Genomic DNA, 13413 nt, shown 5'->3' with positions numbered 1-13413 from the left:
AAGAACTATTGAAATGACAACAAAGTGCATACATATTACATAAGCTTAGCTAACATAGTAGTGGTAGGCTCTGAGACAATCAACCCCAATTGAAAGAAATTCTATTGTGAGCAAAATGTTATTAAAGAACATTGCATGCTACAGAAAAATCAATAATGACACGAAGAGTCAAATGATTCAGCAAACTTTATTTTTATTTTAAGAAATTGCCACCACCAGTCCAAACTTCAGCAACTACCATCCTTATCACTCAGTAGCCATTAACATCAAGGCAAGGTCATCGACCACCAAAAAAAGATTATGATTTGCTGGAGGTTCAAAGATGATTAACATTTTTTAGCAACAAAATGTTTCACATAAGGGAAGTACATTTTTTCTTTTAGGCCATACTAATGTACATATAATAGACTCTACTATAGTATAAATGTAACTTTTATTTGCTCTGTGAAATTAAAAAAAAAAGTTTTACTTTCTTCATGTGATATTTGTTTCATTGTGGTGGTCTGAAACCAAACACATTACCTGTGAGGTAGGCCAGTATTGTCTACAGGCATAGCACTGTGAATGTGCCTGATCTTGTCTGATCCCAGAAACTAAGCAAGTTTGGGCTTAATACTTGGATGGGAGACCGCCTGGGAATACCACGTGCTATAGGCTTTTTCATTCTATCGTTGAACTTTCCTGATGTGTCAGATAGTAAAGAGTCCACCTGCAAAGCAGGAGACCAGGGTTCAATTGCTGGGTGAGGCAGACCCCCTGGTGAAAGAAACGGCAACCCACTCCTATATTCTTGCTTGGAGAATTCCATGGACAAAGGAGCCTGCAGGCTACAGTCCATGGAGTCGCAGGCATCAGACCAGTACTGAGGAATTAATTAAAGGATCATCAGCTAAAGTTAGATTTCAGACAGACTGGTAAAGCAACTCTCAATTTCCATGATACATCATCAGTTAGTACAAACAGGAAGAGATATAAGCCTATATTTCTGACAAGAAAGTGTTATCTACTTTATTATCCCGCATGAAAGAGAAAACTTCTCTCCACCCAGTAAGGGACCAGCCAATCAGAGACTACAGCAGCCCAACCAATGAGAAGCGTCCATAATTTGACCTCCTAAGCTTCCTCCAATGGGCTAATTGGTTATTACAGAATTTCCAGTTTCCCTTTTTCTCTATTTGTTGTTCTGTGGTAAGTTGCTGCAGTCATGTCTGACTCTTTGGGATCCTATGAACTGTAGCCCACCAGGCTCCTCTGTCCATGAGATTCTCCAGGCAAGAATATTGGAGTGGGTTGCCATTTCTTTCTCCAGGGGATCTGCCCAACCCAGGGATTGATCTCATGTCTCTTATGTCTCCTGCATTGGCAGGTTGGTTCTTTACCACTAGCATGGCCTAAAAGCAAGTTTTCTTTCATTTTCTGGATTTGCCTATGGTCCACCATTGTTCGTAAACTCTGAATTGCAATTCCTCCAACTCTTCTTGAGTAGACTTGCTTTTGCTGGTAAAGTAACTGCTATTATATTGTTAAGTTTGACATTTAGAAAGACGTTGACATATATGTGTGTATATATATATATATATAAGTATTCTTATATTTATTTAACTTATTAATAAATAAATATTTATATGTTTATTTACTATATTAATATAAACAAATATTCATATATATATATATATTTAGACATGTGGTATACGTCTATATGGGCTTCCCAGGTGGCACTAATGGTGAAAAACCTTCCTGCTAATGTAGGAGACATAAAAGGTGCAGGTTCAGTCCCTGGGTTGGAAAGATCCCCAGGGGTGGACATGGAAACCCACTCCAATATTCTTGCCTGGAGAATCCCATGGACAGAAGAGGTTGGTGGGCCACAGTACATGGGGTTGCAAAGACATGGACACAATTGAAGTGACTAACACACACACTTATGTGTATATATATGTATATATATAGTGAGAGATATGGATATCTATTTTTGTGAGGCTATATCTATGTTGTTGTCATTGTTCAGTCACTAAGTTATGATCGATTCTTTGTGACTCCATGTACCGAGGCATGTCAGGCTTCCCTGGCCTTCACTGTCTCTGGGAGTTTGCTCAAACTCATGTCCATTACATCACAAATATTGTTAAAGTGAAAAGCATGGAGTTGTGGAGGCAATGAGAATTCTAGGAACAAGGTAGGATTAAGAGAAACATTATGATTACACTGTAATTAGTTTGGAAAGTTTTCATGAAAGAGAATGTTTCAGGAACCTATAGAATTATCAATCAGTACAGTTTAATTATAACAGAATAAGTTTTTTTGTTTGTTTGTTTAATTTGGCTGCACTGGGTCTTAGTTGAGGCACACAGGATCTTTGTTGTTACATGCAGGCTCTTAGTTGTAGCATGAGGGATCCAGTTCCCTGACCAGAGATCAAACCTGGGCCTCCTGCATTGGAAATATGGAGTCTTAATGACTAGACCACCAAACAAGCCCGAGAATAAGCGTAGTTTAGAAATGAAATCTAAGGAAGTGACTTACTATGAGATGAGACATTCTTGTGCTAAGAGGGAATGGAAAAGTTGGGGATTGAGGTAAATATGAAAGGTAAGTAAAATCTAAGTTGTAGAAAATGATTCTAGAGAGCTGACATTCTCCTTTGAAACTACTAATGTTTCAGGCATGCAAATACTTTCCTAATCCCTGCCTGCATGTCCTTATTTCGGAAACTGTACACAATTGGGTTTAATGTAGGGGTCACAAGAGTATAGAGTGCAGCTACCATTTTGTCCCTTTCAAATGTGTAGCTGGAAGCTGGCCGTATATAGGTGTAGATTACAGGAGAATAATAAAGAGACACCACTATAAGATGAGATGAGCATGTTGAGAAGGCCTTTCTCTTCCCTTCTGTAGTGCGGATGCGAAGAATGGCAGCAATGATAAAACAGTAGGAGATGCAGGTGAGGGTGAAGTCACCTATAGCCAGAGTAATATCAGCAACATACACCATCACTTCGTTGATTCTCACTGGGCTGCAGGACAAAGCTAGCAGCGGGGGTATCTCGCAGAAGAAGTGGTCAATGGTGTTTGATCCACAGAAGGTCAGCCTTAGGATGAGACCTGTGTGTACCCACGAGTTGGTTACTGCAATAGCCATGACAACACTGAGCAAGGCCACACACATATAGTGGTTCATAATAGCACTGTAGCGTAGAGGGAAACAGATGGCCACATAGCGGTCATAGGCCATAGTGGTGAAGAGAACCATCTCAGCACCCAGGGACCATGTGAAGAAGAAGAGTTGGGACATGCAGCCTCCATATGAGATGGTCTTTCTTGATGTTAGCATGGTCGCAAGTATTTTTGGGATTATGCTTGTTGTGCAGATGATGTCCACGATAGCAAGGGCCAGAAGGAGAACATACATGGGGGTATGCAAGCTAGTGTTATAGACTATGGCAATGACAATAAGCATATTGCCAAGGAAAGCCACGAAGTAGATGAAGAGAAAGATAATGAAGAGAACTCCCTGGAGTTCAGGTTTTTGAGTGAGGCCTAGGATCATGAATTCAGTTACAATGCTGTTATTCATCTTGCTTTTGTGATTAAATGGTAGACAGTGCAGAATAAACAACTGAGAATTAAAGGCGTCTGGGTGCTGCTATTAGAAGATTGTGTGTGTATGTGTGAATTTAGTGATTTGATTACAATATCTACTATTCTCCTGATGAATGCCATTTTCTGATATATGTTCTTCCATGACTCCATTAAAGGGAATCCTGTAATTGAAAAGAAAAAGATTAAAAAAAAGTCTTTAAATTTCAAAATTGTCATGTTAGTTGAAATTTGTCTTTGCATAACTTACGTTCATATATACGCATATAAACACAATGGAAAAATGACATAGTTACATAATATCTCACTCAGTTCAGTTCAGTCGCTCAGTCATGTCCAACTCTTTGCAACCCCATGAATCGCAGCATGCCAGGCCTCCCTGTCCATCACCAACTCCTGGAGTTCACTCAGACTCACATCCATCCAGTCAGTGATGCCATCCAGCCATCTCATCCTCTGTTGTCCCCTTCTCCTCTTGGCCCCAATCCCTCCCAGCTTCAGAGTCTTTTCCAATGAGTCAACTCTTCGCATGAGGTGGCCAAAGTACTGGAGTTTCAGCCTTAGCATCATTCCCTCCAAAGAAATCCCAGGGCGGATCTCCTTCAGAATGGACTGGTTGGATCTCCTTGCAGTCCAAGGGACTTTCAAGAGTCTTCTCCAACACCACAGTTCAAAGGCATCAATTCTTCAGTGCTCAGCTTTCTTCACAGGCCAACTCTCACATCCATACATGACCACAGGAAAAACCATAGCCTTGACTAGACGGACCTTTGTTGGCAAAGTAATATCTCTGCTTTTGAATATGCTATCTAGGTTGGTCATAACTTTTCTTCCAAGGAGTAAGCGTCTTTTAATTTCATGGTTACAGTCACCATCTGCAGTGATTTTGGAGTCCTCCCCCACCCCCCTAAAAAAAGTCTGACACTGTTTCCACTGTTTCCCCATCTATTTGCCATGAAGTGATGGGACCAGATGCCATGATCTTTGTTTTCTGAATGTTGAGCTTTAAGCCAACTTTTTCACTCTCTACTTTTACTTTCATCAATATCTCACTAATTTTGTAAATAGCATGCTGTCTTCCCTGAAACATATATAAATAGATAGGAATATCTGTAACTATAATAGAAGCTGACAGGGATAATTGTAGTGGAAACATTTCAGGAGAAAAATACTAAGAGGATATCCTGAAGCTTGATAGTCATGGGACTAATGATTAATTAATTGGGTCCAAGGACTAAGTAATTTAGTCAGATGCCTGCCTTGCTACTTTGTTTCGTTAGTGAGACAAGAGCAATTCTAAAACTGAGTGAATTTTTTTCTCATGCTGTCTTAAAAAGGCAAGAGGGTTTGATTGAAATTAGAAAATTTATGATTACGTCTCTATTGGGGCTTCCCTGGTAGCTCAGTGGGTAAAGAATCCGCCTGCAATGCAGGAGACACTGGTTCAATTCCTGGGTCAGGAAGATCCCTTGGAGAAGAACAGGCTACCCTCCCCAGTATTCTTGGGCTTTCCTGGTGGCTCAGGAGGGTTTGATTAAAATTAGAAGGTTGAGGATTACATCTCTATTACACTGCAGTTGTTAATTGACCACTTAACTTTCATAACTTCAGACTTGTTTTCTTCAAAATTGGTACAAATTCTGACAAATATTAGATATCCTACAGACAGAATGTAACTTTCTTGAGGATAATCAAGAAAAGAGGCAGCTAGAACTTTTTTTTTTCTAAAAACTGTCACTAGGTACATAATGAAAATCCTTGTTATATTCTTCCTCAAAACCTCTAATTAAAAAAAAAAAAACACCTCTGCAGTATTTTGTCAACTCTTCTAATTTTTCTTAGTTATTTGGGTAATTTTTTTATAGACATATAGTTGATTTACAATGTTATGTTAATTGCTGTTGTACAGAAAAGTGATTCAGTTATATATTCCTCTTATACTCTCTTCCATTATGGTTTATCATAGGATATTGAATATAGTTCCCTGCACTATACATTAGGACCTTGTTGTTTATCTATTCTATGTATAATACTTTGCATCTGTTAACCTCAAACTCACAGTCCATCCCTTCTTCTCTCCTCCTTGGCAACCAACCACAAGTAAGCTCTCTATGTTTGCAAGTCTGTTTGTTTTCTGGATAGGTTCATTTTTGTCATATTTCAAATTCTATGAATAAGTGATATTGTATGGTATCTGTATTTTTCTTTCTGAGTTACTTCACTTACTATGATAATCTCTAAATACACCCATGTTTTTGCAAATGGTACACTTTCATTCTTTTTATGGCTGAATAGTATTCTATTGTATATATGTGCCACATTAAAAAAAAAAACAACTAGAAATAGAGTTATCATACGATTCAACAATCCTATTGCTGGATATATATTTGGTCAAAACTATAATTCAAAAGATACATGCACCTTTATGTTCATATCAGCTCTATTCACAATAGCCAAGACATAAGAACAACATAAATGTCCATGAACTGGTGAATGGATTTAGAGATCCAGTTATTTACATGACTTCATAGCCATCAGGACTACTATGATCTGGCAAATATAGTAAAAATATTCAATGTACTTGTGAATATATTCCAAACTTTATTTTTCATCAGTATGCTTTGACTTTTCAGAGATTATATTGTCTTTCTGTTGCCTAAACAGAGGCATATAAAATCACTTTTGAAGTCAAATCCAGTCTGATTTGATTCCATAGGCCCTACAAACTTCAATTAATAATTTGATAAATTTAAGCAAATACTAGACATATGTGTGGTGTTCAGACTGGAGGAAAAAAATAAAACTTTTGTTTAATCTATAATTCAATTTGAGAATCCCAAGCTTTATTTCTTTTTTTTCCTATAGTGAAGGTATTAACATCTGCCATTACTTGAATCTATGATATATAACAGGTTCTGTGTTTGATTATCTGAAAATATGTCCTTTTATCTTCATAACAACTTTGGGATTTTAATGTTACCATCTTTTAATAGTTGATAAAGAAAGAATGCACTGGATATAAAGCAAGAGGAGCTATAATTACATATCTCATAAGTGGAAAAGTCAGGATTCAAAACCTAGGTTGTCTGACTCTAAAGAAATTGCTCTTAATCTCTCTTCAATGACTTCTGAAAAAAAAAAAAAGATTAATTTGGCAAACATATGCAGAGATTGGCTTCCCTGGTAGCTCAGCTGGTAAAGAATCCATCTGCAATGGAGGAGACCCCGGTTCAGTTCCTGGGTTGGGAAGATCTCCTGGAGAAGGTATAGCGTACCCACTCCATTATTAATGATTTATCCCAGGACCTTAGGATAAACAATAAAGTCCTAATGTATAGCTCAGGGAACTATGTTCAATATCCTGTGATAAACTATAATGGAAGAGAATATAAGAAGAATATATAACTGAATCACTTTTCTGTAGAACAGAAATTAACATAACCCTGTAAATCAACTATACATCAATAAAAAAAATTACCCAAATAAATAAGCAAAAAATAGAAGAGTTGACAAAATGCTGGAGAGGTTTGGAGGAAGAATAAAGCAAAGATTTTCATTATGTACCTAGTGGCAGTTTTTAAGAACAAAAATTTCTTGGTGCCTCTTTCCTTGATTATCCTCAATAAAGTTACTTTCTGTCTGTAAGATATCTAGTATTTGTCTGATACTAGAAGACAATTTTGAAGAAAACAAACCTGAAGTTATAGAAGTTAAGTGGTCAATTAACAATCACAATGTAATAGAGATGAATCCTCATATAATACCTACTGCAGTATTCATTAGGTTGGATGGTAAAGAACTCACCTGCAGTGTAGGTGACTGGGTTCAGTCCCTGGGTTGGGAGGATTCCCTGGAGGAGGGCATAGCAACCCACTCCTATATTCTCACCTGGAGAATCCCCATGGGCTAGTCTATGGGGTCTCAAAGAGTCAGACATGACTGAGAGACTAAGTACACATGCAAAGATTAAGTTATATAAAAAAATTGAAGGAACATGGAAGGTTTTTTTCTAAATGAGATATGACTTGGAACAGGACAATATAGATGAGATAACTGATATTTGAAATTAAGTTCAAATACTTTTTAACATTTGAAAGATCTGATGTTAAAATAAATTATATTAACAGATTTTTAAAATGCTGAATATCAAACATATTTTCAAGTGATATTGATGTCTTGTACTGTTCATTCCATCTGAATCACTGATTCAGAGCTTCTTGACATGAATCTATGACACCTGATGTCTTTCAGCCTACATGATCTCACCCATAGAAATAAGGACCCAAATGTAAACTGAACCTTCCATGATGAAAAAAAGAGTTCAGTTTTTACTTGGATGACTGTTATTTAACAATGTAAATGATACTATTTATCTATGTAATTGTTACTGATCAATTCTCCCAAAGTTGGGCATGATGGAGAGCTCCCAGTCAAAAGTTATAAATTCAAGTTTCAAAAAATGCTAATTTTACAAAGTGGTAGGGAAGTACATTTCTGACTCATTTTCTTTAAGAGCAAAAGTGTTGGTGAAGATAAATCTGAGATTTTTTTGTTTTTCATCTCTTCTTTAAATGTCCCATCTCTTTCACAGGAATGGGGGCATTGATATCCTCAATACTAGACCCATGAGTTGGGATGATTACTATGTGTAGAGGAAGATAAACCCAAAATGGGAACATGACCCAATTCACTGTGAAAAGATGGTGTCTATTGACTATAAAAGTCTTGTTCAGAATGTCCACTATTGGCCCAGAGTGTAGATATATATTGTCGTCAATCCACAGGTGTCCAAACAATTGTAAATCTTTTCTACTGAAGTTTTGCACTTGGAATTGGCGTGGCTTCGATGTTACCTTTGATCCCTCCTGGGAAAAGCCACAATACCCAGCACAATAAAGTCTGCCTATACTAATAGGACGGAGAAGGCAATGGCACCCCACTCCAGTACTCTTGCCTGGAAAATCCCTTGGGCAGAGGAGCCTGGTAGGCTGCAGTCCTTGGGGTTGCAAAGAGTTGGACATGACTGAGCGACTTCAGTTTCACTTTCACTTTTCACTTTCATGCATCAGAGAAGGAAATGGCAACCAACTCCAGTGTTCTTGCCTGGAGACTCCCAGGGACAGGGGAGCCTGATAGGCTGCCGTTTATGGGGTCGTACAGAGTCAGACACGACTGAAGTGACTTAGCAGCATACCAATAAGAAAGCCTATTTCCCCAGGTCTTATAAATTAAAAACCATTATTTCTTGGCCATGTCCCTTTCTATTGCTCTCATCTGGAATTATCTATTTTGCTTTAGTTATGATGTTGACTCTGACTCAAATTTTCTATTGATTTAAATGTTGAGGTAAAAAAATCAGTGAAATTTTGTTAGTATTAAGTTACTATATAGGAGTTAAATCTTGGCCCTGAAACTTCTTGTATATAATCTTTCATTTTTAGTGTACATTCTTTACCTCTTGTTCTATCCTCATTTGTTAAATGGGATATAAGAACAGTGATAAACTCACTGAGTTGCTTTGAAGAAATATAAGAAATGCAAACCATTATTCCAATTTACCTTTTAAATAAAGTTAATAGTATTATTATTTAGAGTCCAAAATTTACATCATTAAAAAAAGTCATAGTTATACATATTGGTTATTTTTGTTTTTAATGTTTAATAAAGCTTTAAATAATCTATGTAACACTGCACTAATCATAATACTATTAATTTAATTATAATCAAATAGAAAATGCAATATATGCTCCCAATTATCTTAATGGTAAAGTTAATGGTAAATGGAGTTAATGGTAAATTAAGCAACAGACCAGCACGTATCATGCATTGAGATCATGGGGAAATTATTAGAGGAATAGAACCATTTTAAATACTAACATAATACACTTAGTTTGAGCTTGGATAGGATTGTTGAAAGACTAAGCAAAAATATAAATGTGTTATTGTCTTTGCATTCTGCATATAAGTTAAATAAGCAGGGTGACAATATACAGCCTTGACGTACTCCTTTTCCTATATGGAATCAGTCTGTTGTTCCATGTCTAGTTCTAACTGTTGCTTCCTGACCTGCATATAGGTTTCTCAAGAGGCAGGTCAGGTAGTCTGGTATTCCCATCTCCTCCAGGATTTTCCACAGTTTATTGTAATCCACACAGTCAAAGGCTTTGTCGTAGTCAATAAAGCAGAAATAGTTGTTTTTCTGGAACTCTCTTCCTTTTTCCATGATCCAGCAGATGTTGGCAATTTGATCTCTGGTTCCTCTGCCTTTTCTAAAACCAGCTTGAACATCTGGAAGTTCATGGTTCACACATTGCTGAATTAAGCATTGCTTTACTAGTGTGTGAGATGAGTGCAATTGTGTGGTAGTTGGAGCATTCTTTGGCATTGCCTTTCTTTGGGATTGGAATGAAAACAGCTTTTCCAGTCCTGTGGCCACTGCTGAATTTTCCAAATTTGCTGGCATATTGAGTGCAACACTTTCACAGCATCATCTTTCAGGATTTGAAACAGCTTAACTAGAATTCCATCACCTCTACTAGTTTTGTTCATAGTGATGCTTCCTAAGGCCCACTTGACTTCACATTCCAGGGTGTCTGGCTCTAGGTGAGTGATCACACCATCGTGATTATCTGGGTCGTGAAGCTCTTTTTTGTACAGTTCTTCTGTGTATTCTTGCCACCTCTTGTTAGTATCTTCTGCTTCTGTTAGGCCCATACAATTTCTGTCCTTTATTGAGCCCATCTTTGCATGAAATGTTCCCTTGGTATCTGTAATTTTCTTGAAGAGATCTCTAGTCTTTCCCACTCTGTTGTTTTCCTCTCTTTCTTTGCATTGATCTCTGAGGAAGGCTTTCTTATCTCTTCTTGCTATTCTTTGGATCTCTGCATTCAAATGGGTATGCTGCTGCTAAGTTGCTTCAGTCGTGTCCGACTCTGTGCGACCCCATAGATGGAAGCCCACCAGGCTCCCCTGTCCCTGGGATTCTCCAGGCAAGAACACTGGAGTGGGTTACCATTTCCTTTTCCAATGCATGAAAGTGAAAAGTGAAAGGGAAGTCACTGAGTCATGTCCAACTCTCAGCAACTCCATGGACTGCAGCCTACCGGGCTCCTCCATCCATGGGATTTTCCAGGCAAGAGTACTGGAATGGGGTGCCATTGCTTCTCCATCAAATGGGTATATCTTTCCTTTTCTCCTTTGCTTTTCACTTTCCTTCTTTTCACAGCTATTTGTAAGGCCTCCTCAGACAGCCATTTTGCTTTTTTGCATTTCCTTTTCTTTGGGATGGTCTTGATTCCTGTCCCCTGTACATTGTCACAAACCTCTGTCCATAGTTCATCAGGCACTCTGTTTATCAGATCTAGTCCCTTAAATCTATTTCTCACTTCCACTGTATAGTCATAAGGGATTTGATTTAAGTCATACCTGAATGGTCTAGTGGTTTCCTCCACTTTCTTCAATTTCAGTCTGAATTTGGCAATAAGGAGTTCATGACCTGAGTCACAATCAGCTCCCAGTCTTGTTTTTGCTGACTGTATAGAGCTTCCCCATCTTTGGCTGCAAAGAATATACTCAATCTGATTTTGGTGTTGACCATCTGGTGATGTTCATGTGTAGAGTCTTCTTTTATGTTGTTGGAAGAGGGTGTTTGCTAGGACCAGTGCATTCTCTTAGAAGAACTCTATTAGCCTTTGCCCTGCTTCATTCTGTACTCCAAAGCCAAATTTTCCTGTTACTCCAGGTGTTTCTTGACTTCCTAATTTTGCATTCCAGTCCCTTATAATGAAAAGGACATCTTTTTTGGGTGTTAGTTCTAGAAGGTCTTGTAGGTCTTCATAGAACTGTTCAACTTCAGCTTCTTCAGCGTTACTGGTCAGGGTATAGACTTGGATTACTGTGATATTGAATGTTTCGCCTTGGAAATGAACAGAGATCATTCTGTCATTTTTGAGATTGCATCCAAGTACTGCATTTCAGACTCTTTGTTGACGATAATGGCTACTCTATTTCTTCTAAGGGATTCCTGCACTCAATAATAGATATAATGGTCATCTGAGTTAAATTCACCCATTCTAGTCCATCTTAGTTTGCTGATTTCTAGAATGTCGATGTTCACTCTTGCCATCTCCTGTTTGATCACTTCCAATTTGCCTTGATTCATGGATGTAACATTCAGGTCCCTATGCACTATTGCTCTTTACAGCATAGAACCTTGCTTCTATCACCAGTCCCATCTACAACTGATTGTTGTTTTTGCTTATTTAACTTATATGCAGAGTACATCATGAGAAATGCTGGGCTAGAAGAAGCACAAGCTAGAATCAAGATTGCCAGGGGAAATATAAATAACCTCAGATATGCAGATGACACAACCCTTATGGCAGAAAGTGAAGAATAACTAAAGAGCCTCTTGAAAAAAGTGAAAAAGGAGAGTGAAAAGTTGGCTTAAAACTCAACATTCAGAAAACGAAGATCATGGCATCTGGTCCCATTACTTCATGGCAAATAAATGGGGAAACAGTGGAAACAGTGACTGACTTTTTTTTTTTTTTCCTGGGCTCCAAAATCACTGCAGATGGTGATTGCAGCCATGAAATTAAAAGACACTTACTCCTTGGAAGGAAAGTTATTACCAACCTAGACAGCATATTGAAAAGCAGAGACATTACTTTGTCAGCAAAGGTCCATCTAGTCAAGGCTACGTTTTTTTCAGTGGTCATGTATGGATATGAGAGTTGGACTATAAAGAAAGCTGAGCACCAAAGAGTTGATGCTTTTGAACTGTGGTGTTAGAGAAGACCCATGAGAGTCACTTAGACTGCAAGGAGATCCAACCAGTCCATCCGAAAGGAAATAAGTCCTGGGTGTTCATTTGAGGGACTGATGTTGAAACTGAAACTCCAATACTTTGGCCACCTGATGTGAAGAGCTGTCTCATTTGGAAAGACCCTGATGCTGGGAAAGATTGAGGGCAGGAGGAGAAGGGGATGACAGAGGATGAGATGGTTGGATGGCATCACCAACTCAATGGACTTGAGTTTGGCTGGACTCTGTGATTTGGTGATGGACAGGAAGGCCTGGCATGCTGTGGTTCATGGGGTCACAATGAGTTGGACACAACTGAGAGAGTAAACTGAACTGAACTGATTGTCTTTGTAAGGTAAGGGATTTTCATGGAGTATGAAGAGAAAGAAAAGAAACTGGAGAGCAAAAAAAAAAAAAAATCTAAGCTAATTCTAACACTAATATTGCAAACTTTAAGAGGTGTGATGAACACAATGTGTCTGGAAAATGGCATGCAGTCTTGTGACAGATTTGTGTGCATAGAGGTATTGCTGTCCTATGTGAAGTGTAGCAAGATAAGACATCCCAATCATCATACTTCAAGAAAAATTTGTGTTTCAATAGGCACTAAAGGAGAAACTAGAAGTTTCTGAGAGTGGAAGTAATATGTGATGTGTCCCAATATTAGATAGATAAGCCTGAAGGCAGCATGAAACATAAATTCAGAGGGAGACATTAAGTAGTCCATTTTGAACTGAGATTGTTTACAAGCACCAATTGGTTGGTACAGAAATATCAATTAATTAAAGTAAACATTAGGATTTATTTGTAAGTTATCAAAATAACACAATTTATACAATCGATAAAACTATGTAGAATTTAGACAAGTCAATTTTAGTTACTTGGCAAAATGTAGGCATATTGCCAAATAAACCATGGCCAACCCTTGCTAGAGGAAGAGAATTGAGGTCAGGTTGAATTGTCTATTGTCTTTGCAGACTCCTAGAACTTGGAACATTGAATAGCTGCTTA

General features: G+C 37.9%; 1 protein-coding gene across 1 annotated transcript; it reads right to left on the bottom strand.

Moving 5' to 3' along the window:
• LOC102189945 (olfactory receptor 13G1) lies at nucleotides 2651-3574 on the bottom strand. The gene has a single exon (XM_005682837.2). It carries the CDS (start codon nucleotides 3572-3574, stop codon nucleotides 2651-2653), a length of 924 nt encoding a protein of 307 aa, XP_005682894.2.

The sequence above is a fragment of the Capra hircus genome, chromosome 7, assembly GCF_001704415.2.
Source record: "Capra hircus breed San Clemente chromosome 7, ASM170441v1, whole genome shotgun sequence".
NCBI classification, from domain to species: domain Eukaryota; kingdom Metazoa; phylum Chordata; class Mammalia; order Artiodactyla; family Bovidae; genus Capra; species Capra hircus.
This window is presented reverse-complemented; position numbering and strand designations above follow the sequence as displayed.

Coding starts and splice junctions, on each gene's coding strand:
- LOC102189945 (XM_005682837.2), bottom strand. CDS start 3,574: ATGAATAACAGCATTGTAACTGAATTCATGATCCTAGGCCTCACTCAA.